This window comes from Manacus candei, unplaced genomic scaffold (assembly GCF_025592945.1).
Source record: "Manacus candei isolate 608988 ecotype Guabito, Panama unplaced genomic scaffold, ASM2559294v1 h1tg000093l, whole genome shotgun sequence".
Lineage (NCBI taxonomy): Eukaryota > Metazoa > Chordata > Aves > Passeriformes > Pipridae > Manacus > Manacus candei.
The window spans coordinates 370773-385632 of NW_026138141.1; the positions used below are offsets into that span (position 1 = coordinate 370773).

Consider the following 14860-nt stretch of genomic DNA (forward strand, 5'->3'; position numbering starts at 1 on the left):
ATTAGCATACAATCACTTCATATACAGACCTAATACTACAATAATAGTAGCCCCATGACAAGCAGTTTCTGTAACAGGTTTGTGCTTGCAAAAACACCTAATTAAATGGGCAAAAGTAGGCAAATAAACTCTCAACTTGGAGAGTTCCTCTCAGAAAGAACTCCTATAATCTCATAAACCATGTAATATTAGTAACAAGTAAGTAAAGTTTATACTGATTCTCCTTTCATGCAGTTCAACTAGGAAAAGACTCAGAAATCTTCAGCACATAAATTGTTAAATACATTAAAAAAAAAGTGACAATCTAAATCCAGTAGATGTGCTATTTGACAGTAAAAAGAGGTTGCTACAATACTGGAAAGAAGCTAGACCAAGAATTACAAATGTATTGTATTTTAGTTTTTTTAACAGTGAAAAGGTAAAGACTGACCTTACTTACTCAAACTTATGTGCATCTGTACAGAGACATGTGTATATTTCACATTTATGACTGTACAGCCAGATACAAAAATGGTCATGGTAGTGACCAAACTCTTGTGTGAGAACATACAGAAGCCTTCCTATAGACTGGGAAAAGAGTGATTATATGGATTATTATATATATTTGGATTATATTTGAGAAGAGTTATAGCAATTTGCATATTAAGACTTTAAAGACATAAGAACAACTTCTGATGGCACAGAGGAATATATGAACCCTGTATGACGTGAACTCAGAAGACAAGGGATACAAATCAGATTTAAGAAATTATGATTATGCTAACAGTATTATTGCTGTTGTAATAGGCAGCCTTTCGGTTCCAGGGAAAAAAAAATACTTTGATTACTGGTCAACAGCCAGCTCTGAAGTGTAGGAGCATGCTGAACTTTAAACAGAAGGAGGAGTGCAGTTTAATTCTTGTAAACCAGTGTCATTTTATTCAACTCTGCTAGCTTTTAATTTTCAGGGATAGATGAACTCCAAGTAAACACCAAATGCTCTTTTTTGTATTTCTGTTGAAAACAAAATATAAACAAACACCATCTGCTTTTAAGCTTTCCATGGAAGAGGTCCCCTAATTAAAGCTTGTCTATATATAGTTACATTCACGCACAATAAACAATGTTAAACACAGTAATAAAATATAAGGTAAGCTTTGAAAAAAATCTTACCAAATAAAGCTTTGAAGCTGCTTTGATGATTCATAAAGCATAAAAAGATCATCTTAGTAAATCAATTAGAAGAAAGTTTTTGTGTGTGACATTTTTACAAAGAAATAATAAAATAATAAATTTTTAAGCGCTGCAAAAGATCAGAGAGATTAATTTGAAAGCAGCAATGTAGTACTGAAAAATACAGACATCATAGATACAAAATTTTACGCTGCCACTGCAACTGCACCTGAAGCCACTAATTTCTTTTAAGACAGAAGAAAAGAAGAGTGCTACTTCTAAATCTCCCCCTAATGGAGATGTAAATCTCCTTTGCCAAGTGCCTGTTTTATTATAGGAAAACATGGTGACAGTAGATTAAACTGGTATTTCTAGCCTCATTTTAAAGGGCAGCTGTGGTTTCAAAGATCCCACATGTAAGGACTACAGGACTTTAGATCAGTACATAGTCATGTATCTGGTTTTGCTTCTGCAGGGAGGTGCAATGTAAAATCTACTGCAAGATATTTTTGCTTGTGGAATTAAAATATTTGAAAAATTTGTATTTTTAAAGTATTTTACATTTTATCTCACTAGACAGTATTCAGTAGAAAACAATCTTTCATTTGTCCCATGAGTAGTCTCTTCTGCTAGTCTGCATAGTCTTTCAATGTGAAGGGCAGTTTTGATCAGACTGCAGTTTTTACAAGATTTTATAACTCATGGACTTAGCAACTGTCACTATACAGAAACCCCTAAAACTGTCACTATACAGAAACTCCCTAAAAGGGAGCATTTTAAGAGGTTATGCAGTTTGCATCTGCCACCAAAGCATGTATTAGGCCTTTATGTTACACCTGAGAGACACTTTCTGACCTATTTTAAAGGATGTCCACCAATGAAGATATGCATACATCTACAAACAATCTTCTTCTGTGTTTAATGATTTTTAATACGGATTTTTTTTGTTCATTTGTTTTTTGTTTTTACAGCATTCAACACAGTACTTGGGGTTATGGTGCATGAAAACCTGGACATGAGCTAGCCACGTGTGCTTGCATCCCAGAAAGCCAACAGTGTCCTGGGCTGCATCCAAGCAGAGGGGGCAGGAAGTCGAGGTGATTCTGCACCTCTACTCTGCTCTGGTGAGACCCACCTGTAGCACTGCATCCAGCTATGGGGTATGAGTACTTTTACCTTGCAAATCAGGACACTCTAGGAGACTAAAAAACATTCACCTCTCTATTACCAAATTCTACTGCTAAAATTATTACAGGAATTTCAAAACAATTGTACAACAAACTTTCTGCCACATCCCAGTTTGTCTTATCTTGTGCATCTGTTTTAGCTAGCACTTTTAATTACAAGGTCAAAATGTTCAGAAATGTACTTCTCAAAAGTTCTGAGCATCTGCCAAAGATGCTCAGAAGACACCAGCTATATCAGCTGCAATCACTTGCAAGAACTCAGTACCCCTGGCAGAAATGTACCTGAAAAGGGCATTTCAACTTTTGGAGACTTGCTTGCCCTTCTGCTTTCTTGATGGCAAATCTGATTAGAAAATCCTTTCATTCATTAAAAATTATTAGGTGGGTTAACACAAAACACATTTACGATTTCCAACAGCAGTTGAAAAAAAAAAAAAAAAAAGGATTACTCTTCAGGACTAACACAGGACCTTTCTGGGGAAAGTAATATAACTGGTTATTACTTATAACTCAGTAGGACTGTTAAAATCTGTTGAAAAGAATATAACGGAACCCCACTTTAACTTACAAAGCATGGCATTTTCTCTCTTAGTATTTCCCAAATACTTCAGCTTTTCAGTGGAAGGCCAACTATCAGCTTCCTTTTGATTACCAAAATCTTTTACATTTCTAAATGCTAACACTGATAACATTTTGAAAAATTATCTCAAATTCAGAATTAGTTATGTTAATTAGCTGGATTCCAATAAAACATTTCTCTCTTCGGGAGCACATAACTCCCATCATTATCTACAATACCTAAACTATTTCTTTCGAGAGAAATAAAAGAAAGGGGTGATCTCAGTATTCATATTCATATTCCTTTGACAAAATGTCACATATAAAGACTGCTAAGCCACTAACTGTTTAGTAAGAATACAACAAACCACATCCTTTGAAATATCAAACAAAAAGCATGCAAAAACTGGTGCATATTTACACATCTACCCAGTTCACTTTGTAATCCTCAGTACTCCAGACCTGACAGGGACCCAGAGCAGGGTCAGTCACAGAACCACAGAATGGCTGAGGTTGGGCAGGACTTTCTGAGGCCACCAGGGCCAATGCCCTGCTCCAGCAGGGCCACCTGCAGCTGCTTGCCCATCACCATCTCCAGATGGCCGATGAATTTCTCCACCATGGGAAACTTGTCACTTTCGTTTGGTCCTCTCTTGTTTGGGATTTTTTAATGCTGCTTCTGTTTGGACTGTTCTTTTTTTCCTGTTTAATCAAAGTATGGGGCTTAACTCTGTTTCACAGGAAGAGCTGTTCTAATGAAGCTATGTGAATGTTGTTACTGGTTAAGATGTCATGACCAATACAGTAAATATAAGTTGTAAACCCAAATATTTACAATTAAATGAAATATTGAAAGCCTGACTAAATTTCTACAGTTTCTACATTCACACTGCAAGTTTACTCAGTTGTGCTCTGCACAATGATCTGTAGAATTTAAGGAATTTCTGCCTTAACAGAAATAAAGTTCTCCTAGCTCACATTTAAGTAGTACTGTTGAATTAACCTATTTAGTAAATTCAGAAAAAAAAGAGCAAACAACTTTTAAAAAAGTAAAATAAAAAGGGACTAATTTACATCATTCTTTCTATCACAAGTTTGACAAAACTAAATCAAAACAAATCTTTATTTGCAAAAAATGAATATGTTAGACAGTTCATAAATTAGATTTGTTTGGAAGCTGTATTTTAGACCTGGGAAACTTCAAATTAAAATACAATCTTTTTTTTCCTCTATGAAAAAATGCATCATCCCTTGTGAAGTAATAAAAATATTTACAACAGACCATTTGGTGAGATGAGGGTAATGAAGACAGACGCTGGTGAGGGAAATGAAACAAAGAAACAGAAGAAGCTGCTTTTGACAAGGGTACTAATTTCCAAATCTCAAAGAAACCCACTAAAAAGCCCTGACACTTATGCTTTATTAATTTTTCCTTGTAAAAAAATATAATACAGGGAAAAATTAGAAAATCATGGCAATGAAAGACTAGAGGAAAAAGGATAATTATGACAGACCACATGGGCAAGAAGCCTCCACAGGTTCAATAATTATGAACTCATTTCATATTTTAAAACTCCTTCAGTCTTAACCTTTTAAAATTCCTTAAAAATTGCTTGGTTGACAAACAAATAGTGAACATTATCTACATTTTTGGACAACTCCCCAAGTTCTCTGTATGTGAGAACATATTAATCAGAATCCATTCTGACTGGTGTGACATGATTTGCCTATGTAGGCAAAGCTTACAGGACCTAGTGAGCAGACCTGGTGGTACAAGTAGTATGGATATATCACTATTTATAACTGATATTACAGCAGCTGTAGCTTTTTTTACAGAATAAGAAGCATTAGTTACCCAGGACCCTTGAAGGAAATAAAACTTTGAATTTCCTGAGCCTAATGCATTTAGAAATCTTGAACATAATTTACAGCAAAGGTTTCATCCCTTCCTTAAAAGGAAAAGATCCAGACAGAACAGACCACCTACCCCTACCTTCTACACCACAAAAGCCATGGAATGTCACCAGTGTTGTAAAGCAGATATGCACGGATTTATGTGATATATTTCATATTATGATACTATAACAACAAAGGGAGCACTCTGCACATCTGCAATGCACAGTTTTGCCTTAGGTTTTGTCTACAGAGACTGGAGCACCTCCCCTACAAAGACAGGGAAGCTCGAGCTGCTCAGCCTGGAGAAGAAAAAATTGCAGGGAGACCTCATAGCAACCTCCCAGTATCTGAAGGGGGCCTACAGGAAGCCAGAGAGGGACTCTTCGTCAGGAACTGTAGTGACAGGACAAGGAGTAACGGGTACACACTGAAAGAGGGGAAATTTACGTTAGATTTTAGGAAGAAATTCTTTATTGTGAGGGTGGTAAGGCACTGGAACAGCTTACCCAGAGAAACTGTGGATGCCCCATCCCTGGCAGTGTTCAAGGTCAGGGTGGACAGGGCACTGAACAACCTGGTCTAGAGGGTGGTGTCCCTGCCCACAGCAGGAGGGTTGGAAATAGATGATCTTTAAGATTCCCTCCAACCCATACCATTCCACGATTCTGTAATTCTAGGTTATTCCCATTGTTTGGGTTTGTTTTGGTTTGTTTGTTTTAATACTGCTCCTTACTATATTTTAAAAATTAGATTTTTGGTTTTGAAATGTAAGCAGTATCTTTTCTTATCTGAGAGCTCATGACGAGTTATTCTTCTAATGGACTTTTGTGAATGTGTCTGAATTTAAAACGTCATTTGCTGTGTTTCCACACCAACTAGGAGAAATCTATTATACTCTATATGTTACAGTATTTACACACAGCTGGTAATATGACATAGGAGGAAAGTCTCCCTTTGTGTTACGTCATGTACACAAGATAGCACCATGGCATACAGCTGCAGCTAGAAAAAAGATGCACTTCATCTACTGCTACAGAGCATCCCTGGCTTTTTGCTGTGTTACTAAGTGAAGAAGCAACTTCAGCCACCATTTGAGGTCAAGGAGTCAGAGGAAAGCAGGAATGAGAACACATGATTTGCTGCATGTGAAGCAGGAGAGCAGGAGACAAGGAAAACAAGATACTAGAATTTTATCAGCAGGCATGTATAGAAGTGAGCCTCAATATCAACTGGGACTTCACATTATGTTCATCTTTTAATTATGGTGACCTGTAGCAGTATAGCACCTAGAATATGTATTTATGTCAACATAGTTATTCTACTGCGTAAAGCCACCACGTAAATATAGTATATAACACAAAAGTCTTCAAGCTAGGCAGGTCTTTCACAAGTCCAGCAACAAAACCGCACAGGAAGGATTTGTGAAAAGCAATAACGTAGAGAAAATTATGGGAGATAAGTAACAACAATCTTTTTCCTTGTCTACATTCAGGTTACCATCAGGATATACAGCTACCTTCATATTTCTGTTCTTTCCTTCTCATTCACAACTAATTCTGCTTTCCTACCAGTGCTATCTCTCCTAATCCAAGCTGGGCACGTCCCAAAGTCTGCCAGGCATCCCAGGAACGTGGGTTTCTCTGGACAGCCATTTCTGCTGCATGCACTGCTGGAAACACTTCATGTAAAGACATCAGGACCTATAAAAGAAATAGAAAAATAAGAGGAAGAAAAATAAGCAAAATTGAAAAAAACTTTAAGTTTTCTGGGATTACCCAGGCAACAACCATTGTTTCAATAACTAAGGACCAGTTCATCTTATCTTGCTTTTTATAGTTTAGTTGTCTGATCTCAGACAGTCACCCAAACTCACTTCTATCCCCATGGAGACAAACAGGCATGCTAGAGGATGATTCACCTGAACTATTTAAGCAACTCCATTAGAAGTAAATGAACTGCTTCTGATGGCATCTCCCCTTGTCTATAAACCCTACACTCTGTAAAAGGATAACAGAATACACCGAAGGACAAACACATGGAGAATTAAACACAATAAATGTGCAACTATTGTTGAAAAACTCCTGGGTTGTATTTTTTCTTTTTAATAGAAGACTGGAACCTACCAAAGACAGTTACAGTGCACATGATATAATTACAGAAACAATCTCCTGTAATTCAGCATGGAAAAAGACCTTAACAATGACTTGTATTTAGAGAGTAAGTATTCTGCAACAGCAAACCTAATCTAGAGGTGAAGTCTATTTAAAGAAGAAAAAAAGTGGTTCCTGAAAGTGAAAATCTGTTACTCAGTAGTTACCATAGTATTTTAGTTCTTGCATTCAATCTCCATAACTAAGCCTATAAATCACAGTTAGCAATACTTAATGTGGCTCAAAGCTTGCCATTTGTTTCCAAGACTACCATGAGATTGGCACATTACCTGAAAACCTGCATCACACTCTGAGGTCATGATTTCAGACACCCACATGCTGTGGTGGTAGACACCACTGTAAGAAACAAATGACAACTGCATTCCTGCAGTATGAGGAGAACGTCAACCACAAGAGTAAGATTCATGTGTGGGCAACCACTTTCATCCCATTTGACCCACAAGTATGATGAATAATTTTAGAACATATTAGTACTATTGCTGAAGTGCAAAAAGCATTTATCTAATCTTACTGTTCTAAGGTATATTAAATAGATAAATATGAGTGCAGAGTAAAGGAGGATTCAAATGTGATGATCTTCAGTATTTACTGTAATTAACGTAAAGTACTTGCACAGCACAGGGGTGAGTACACTAAAAAAAAGGGGGGCAGGGGAGAACAGAGGAAGGCAAGACTTACAGAAAGTAATCCTGTACTGAAGAAACCGAGACACATCACATGCATAGCTTCTGATAAACCCTACATACTTCTGCTGTTTTAGTATGACTAAATTTTTCTGAAGACTAATCCTACGGCTTCTCTTTGATTCCATTTAATGGACTGTACCTTAAAATTTAGAAGTACTTAAAAAAGTTTTAAAAAACAACCCACAGTCATATGTCATTTTCCCCTTTTTTCCCTCAACAGTTCTAAATGACTGTGCTTTGTATCAAATGATATGTAATGAATGTTATGTATTTTTTCAAAACTTTCAGTGCAATTACAGGTTTGAGTGCAATTTCTCTTTTCTGCAGCAGATCTGTGAAATGAATCAAACTATTACTAGTGGATAGGTGTACATCCTACCAACATTAAGTGATTCTGCACCTATCAGCTACCTTTTACATTAGTGTCTTAATGTGTTTATTCTCTAAAGAGAAAACAGAGAGTACACATTCACCAGAACATTTTTATGCATCCCAAGTATTCAGTACTTCTTACCAGTACTTTCTACTGCAAATTCCAAAATTCCAAAACATCTACGTAAATGTTTAGGGAGTCTTTTGTAGTTTTTAATGAATTTTAATGTTTTGTTTACTGAATTATGACCTCAGTAATAAAAGGCAATTATTCCACTTTCATCTATTTATGACTGTTATGTGTACTAACGTAGACAGCTGCTTTAAAAATGCTCTTCCAGATCACGGTAGTAATTACTCTGCTCCTAGTAACTTTGGCATCAGTTTCTCAAAGTCCATTAAAACAAGTACATATTTGAATGCATATGCATTTTGTCCAGCATAGGTAGTTTTTTCAGTTATTAACGAAATGACTCAGCAATTCTTGTCAGTCATTGCAAAAGAATAAATTTATTAATGCACTCTGTTTTCCAACACTCATCTCAAGAATCTCATTGTACATATATATACGTGTATATATAAAATTGACTAGAGGGAAATGTCTTATAAAGATGTTCAATAAGTGGATTTTCAGGACTTTATTCCAACAGATTTACCACTGTTACATGCATTAAAACAAACAACATCCATGTCATACAATGACTTAGTTTAACAGATACAGCTTTAAAAGCCATACATCAGAGATTAGAAGAATTAGAAGAACTCAGAGGCAAAAAGCTTGTTAAATGTAGCAACTATCATCAAGACACTGACCAAGTATTAATAATCCAGGTAACGGAGTGACCCATCCTGTTCTACCCACAATATTTTGGAAGTTTTATGAATCTGAGTAAATTCTGGTTTTAAATGACCTCACTGGATTGAGGCTGAATCACTATATATAGATACATTCCAAGTCCAGTGAAACTAACCAAATTCCTTTTTCCATCCAGAAACCCATTTCAAAATACAGATGAATAAAATTCATCCTACCCATAAGCAGCTTACATTTATCCATGCTGTAAAGTGATTACCATTACACCACACAGAAATGCTTTTTTGCAATTTCGTTTTCTGGAGTTTACATGAATGTTCTGATAGTAAACTCGTCTCACTACACATCCCAACTTAAGGAAAAAAAAAATTAAAAATATTCAGTGATTATTAGTGATGTTTTATAACCTAAACTTGGTTTAGGTCTGGTCTTGTCTTAGAAACCCCATAATTTCTTAAGTGGGAAGTCGTTCACCCAGTTCAAGATTAAAAAAGCCTCTAGAAAAGAGGAAATGGAATTATTTGAATATGAGTGTGATGGGTTTCATCTACAAAAACAAAGAGGAGACATACATCTGAAATCCTGGTCCTGTTCAACGAATGCAAATTCAGGATGCAGCACGGTACAAAACTAGATCCTCATATCGCTGATGACAAAATATCTAAAAAGCTTATTAAGTGGAACTAAACCTGAATGTTTACATTTGAATTTACTTGTTTTTATAAATGTCTATAAACAATTGTATTGTGTCCTTTAAAAATCCCATCATAGTTGCATAGTGTGTTCAACTATGTTATCTGAGATCTGAGGTAGAAGTATCACTAGATAAGCAACACTAACCAGGTTTGTTCTCAGGAGTAGTACAGAATATCAGAATGTCTCATTTCAAGAAATTTGTTATAAACATCACAATGTATCAAGTCCTTTGATATCTCTCTTCACACAGTAAGGAGTCCCACATGGTCCAGTCCCCAAATGTTCAAATACAGATTTAAAGAATATGTTGAACTTTGTTCCTCCATCTTTGTAATTCAAAGCAGTAATAAAGTAATTCAGTCAATATCTAAGAAATTCAGCTCATAATTAGTTTCACGCATTAATACAGGCAGTCTTTATACATTCCTTTTAACATAGTTACAATGCTACTTATCTAACATCACGATCAACACTAGGCTGTTGTTGTAGGGTCTTTTTTAAAGATTTTTGGTTTTCAACAAAAATGTAAAAATGAACTTGCATAAACATTTACTTGCCACTCGTTCTTGTAATATGGGAGCAGCTTAGGCTGGTAATGGAATATCAATTATACATACTGACAGATCTTGCATGCAAAGAAAGTGCACCCCTAACCTCTCCACACACCATAAAAATCTGTTTTTAAATGGGTCAAAGACTAGCTGAGGGAAATGGAAAAAAAATCTCATCAACTTCTATGGGTTTTTGAAGCAGTTGAGCAATTCCAAAATTCCCATGTGATTTTCTGGAAACACAGTTATTGCAAGTGTCTTTGACAACTAGGAACTTTAAACGCTATTTCCGCTCTTCAGAAATGCTAAAAGACATTTGTCCTACATCTGTTAAAATACAGAGCTTTAAGAACTTACCATAAACATTTACAGATTTCTTCTGTGCTGTTAGTATATTTATCTGAGCTGGATATTAAACAACACAGTATTGAAAATGTTAAATTTGCAGCTGAGGAAGGAAATACTCATGAACTGGGAAGCTGCTATATAACCCAACATAGGATTATCTTAATAAATGTAACAGAATATTAGACAGATATTCAAGACTATGACAAACACTCCATCCTCCAATGTTAAATTCTCAAAAGAAATTACTTCATGAATAGACTTTTCCCCGCTGAAAGAAAATTAGTAGAGACCATAAAGAATCTTTGTGTATCGCACAAAGTCATTCTTACCATGAATCTCCTCCCCTATTATGTGACCCACATACCAACACAGGCAGATTTTTATAGACTCAGTGCCAGTTAAGCCCTTGCTGAAGTTGTACAGTTCTTCCAAAACATTTTCATTGAGCTACAGATGAATAGCCGCAGTATTTGCATTGGTATGCTGCATTGGAATAACACAGTCAGCTCTAAGACAGTATCAGTTAAATATTAACCACAATATTTTTTTAATTAATTACATATTTTGGCAAAAATGGATTTTTACAGCTCACATTAGTGCCTTTAGAAGTAGAAGGGTATCAAATTACACGTTACACTAAACAGCTTCCAGTAAGCATAAGTCATACTGCAAAAAACATCTGTAATAATTATTTGCACATACGAAAGAGAGGTTGCCAATTGAAACATTAGATGTTTAGATGTTTGGTTAAAAAGATTCACTAAAGAGTTCTATAAATGTATATTCTGTACATAAGCTTTTCTTGTGCTCTCATTCTCAGTGTAATAGAAGTGTTACACAATGTAAGGATGTGAAAAAAAAAAGAAAGAGTGAACTGCCTAGCCCTGCTCTCCTCTTCAGGAAAGCAAGCAAAGGCATGGTGGAAGCTGAGGCCTGGGTTCCTTTATTCTTTCCGCTTTTATTACTCTCCAATGGTTTCATTAGACAGGGAAAGATATTTTACAAGATTAATCAAAGTCACACAGCCGGTTTCTCAGCTGTAGCTCTTGCACACAACAACTAAACAATGTTGCCCAGTATCTGCTGACAAACACATTGGTTTTTTCTTAATTTCTCAACTGATAAAGAACTGTCATGTTTTACCTGTGATTTCATCTCATAAAGTGTAGCATCCTCTGGAGTTAATTGAAGTGCTTCATCCCACTTGAAAATAGCCTCTCGGTACCTGTAGTTAAAACAACATTACAGTGTCACTATATTTAAAGATACTGGAAATTTCTATTTATATCCTGACATTGTCCTAAATAAAGTGCCATGGTATCTGATTAGTATTAATTATTTTTCTAATTATTTCCCCATAAGACATACTGAACTATTTTCAAGAACTAGCCACTTGTTGTTTTGACAGAACAGATACTAAGTACTACTATACAACTGGCCTCAAGTGAATTTACAAATAAACACAGGAAATCTGTAGCAAAGCTTAATGACTTAAAACTAGAAATCTTAAACTAAGTCCAATTCCCCTCATTGTCAAAATTGTCCTTAGCCAGGCATAAGGAAATATATTCTGAACCCAACATGACTTGATACAGTCACAATTTAAAACTTCTTTTTGTACTGTAAGATAATGTAATAATCTAAGGACACCTAAATAACTAAAGTATATAAGTATAAAAAATAAGTTGAAATTAAACAGCTATACTGAAATCACTCAACTTTGGGAAAGCATACACTAGCTTCATATGTTGACTATCCTAGAAGACAGAACAAAACAGAAGAGTTGACCAAAACTAATAAAAATTAGCTCTTTGTATTGAACAATGAGGTAAAACTTGATCAAATGCATACTATGGTTTTGCCCATATTGAAGAATTGTAACGGAATAGCGAGATGCAGTTACAGGGGTACAGTCTTTCAGCCCTAAAGGTGGCATCAGATCAATATTAATGAGTCTGCGGGATACCACATGTTCTCTGAATCTGTTTAAAAATCCACATTTGTTATGGAACTGTGCAGGAACTCCTGTATTTATATTAATTACACAGTAAAAGTATGAAAACAGTTCCTCTTGGTAGATATACATACTGCAATTTTAATACAGTATAGATAAAACTACAGTAATTTTTACATGCACTTCATATGGAAACAGTTCTTATCTTCCCCTACTCCCCCTTCTTCCTTCTCTTTCCTTTCCCTATTTTTCAGTCCTCTGGGTTTTATCACACCTCCAAGTTTTCCAGAGGAGTCACATGAAGACTTCAGAAAGTTCTGAACCAACTGGGAATAGAAAAATAAGACTGGAAAAGCAATGCAACCGAAGTCAAACTCTCCTTGTGATTCAGGTTTTATTAGTTTGCAAATTACACTAGTAAGTATGATATTTGAGTCCTAAGCAAAGGATGTTCCAATAAAGCTCCACATTTCCTCAAATTTCAGCCACCAGCTGTGCATTCTGTCATCTCAGCTCATTCCTTATGGGCAGGTGTGTTCACTCTAAAAAACCATCATGAGATTTTCTACATTTTAAGCTGTTATTTAGTTGGTAGGGACTACTTTTTAAATAGAAGCTTACAGTTTTGTTCAAGACCTACCACGGACCTTGCACAATAAAGTCTACATGAGTAAGGGAAGTTCTCTCCTCAGTTAGGTGGTATCCTGGCCATGCAGAAAGGTACAATATTACAAATGTAGCAAAAAGGTTTAGTAAAAAAAGATTTTGGAAAACAGAGCAAATACAGTAATAACATCAGTAAGCAGAAAGGAACTGGCATCTTGCAAGTAGAAAGATATAAGACAAAAATCTGCATTTCAGGAATCGTAATTTTCACTTCTATGAACAGAACGTTGCTCGAAGTGTCAATCTGAATGGAACAAAAATTTGTAGCCATTATATACTACCTCTGAAGGAAGCGCCAAATACAAGCTAATGTTCCCCCAAACCTTATTAGGTTTTGCTGCCAATTTGTCAGCAGTCTGCCAACAGAATAAAGATGGACAAGGGAAAAAAAGCAGTCCATTAACAGAAACACTACACTATGTGTGGTTCTGTGTGTGAACAATAAGTTACTTAACTCTGTGAGCCTCAGGAAGCATGATCCAAGAGAATGGACAACAGAATGCCAGAATCACTTTCCAGCCTGAGAACACAACAGGAGAGGGCTGGTGAAGAAAAGTTTTCTGCAGGTACACACTGAACCGACTGCTAAAAGGGCTGACTACCAGTTCACAGTGTGGAGACACCCACATGGCTGTGAAACAGTCATCTTTTCAGTGCATGTATTTCCTTGAGAGGAAAGTCTGATAAAACATGACTGCTCTATTCCTTTAAATATGCAGAAAAAAGGATGTTTCCATTGCTGTTCCAGGAGAAACTAAGGTCCTTACTAAGAGAAACTGAAGCATGTTGCTTGCTCTAATAACACAAATTTAAGAAAAAATCATTTAAGTAAAGATAGTCCATTAATGAAAGAATTTTATACCTCACTCTTCTGAAGGAAAAGATTATATACTGTAATAAATATCAAATGAAGTTTCCTGGAAATATAAGGTACAGTTGTATAGTCAATGTTCCAGTAAATGTTTTATGAAAACCATAAACCTTGGTTGAAATAAAAAGTGAGGTAATTCAGGAGTAGTGTTGTAAAATAAATAATTAAAACAATAGATAATTTTATGGTTGCCGTATCTTTTTTTGAGCTAAACTATACAGGACCTTTACCACTACGAGAAGGTAACTAGTTTTCAAAAGCAAAACTTCAACATAAATATAACATGTACTTTGGATTTAATCAACACATATTTAATGGGCATTCCATTTGCTATTCCCATTTCTTTGCTTAGAAATTAAACAAGCTCACATACAGTAGTGTGACTAGCAGGTCACAAGCATGTATGCATCAGCTGAGCTACAAAAACTGCCATGTCACAGCTGGAAAAACTGAAGTAATGAATTTTAGCTTAATGCTTCTCCACCAAGGTCTGCCAGGACTTCTTCCCATATGTCTGATATGGAGAGAGCACACATGTTTTGAACACATGCTATGGCACTGCTGATACACAGCATCACAGAATATGCTGAGTTGGAAGGGACCCACAAGGATCAGAGTCCAACTCTTAACCCTGCACAGGACCATCCCCAGGAGTCACACCATGTGCCTGAGAGCATAATCCAAATGCTTCTTGAACTCTGTCAGGCGTGGTGCTGTGACCACTTCCTGAGGAGCCTGTTTCAGTGCCTAACCACACTCTGGGTGAAGAACCTTTTTCTAATACCCAACCTAAACCACCCCGACACAACTTCAGGCCATTCCCTCAGGTTCTGTCCCTTGTCACCACTGAGAAGAGATCAGTGCCTGTCCCTCTTCCCCTCACAAGGAAGCTGAAGGCTGCAATGAGGTCTCTCCTCTTCTCCAGGCTGAACAGTCCA

General features: G+C 36.1%; 1 protein-coding gene across 2 annotated transcripts in view; it reads right to left on the minus strand.

Annotated features, from left to right (window-relative positions):
• The window catches only part of TTC33 (tetratricopeptide repeat domain 33), a 38785-nt gene that overhangs the window by 4351 nt on the left and 19574 nt on the right, over positions 1-14860 (minus strand). For both annotated transcript variants that reach the window (XM_051768245.1, XM_051768244.1), the window contains exons 3-4: positions 11575-11656; positions 6362-6493 (exon numbers count right to left, since the gene is read on the minus strand). In XM_051768245.1, coding sequence (XP_051624205.1) covers positions 6362-6493; positions 11575-11656 — 214 coding nt within the window. The remainder of the gene's footprint in view (positions 1-6361; positions 6494-11574; positions 11657-14860) is intronic.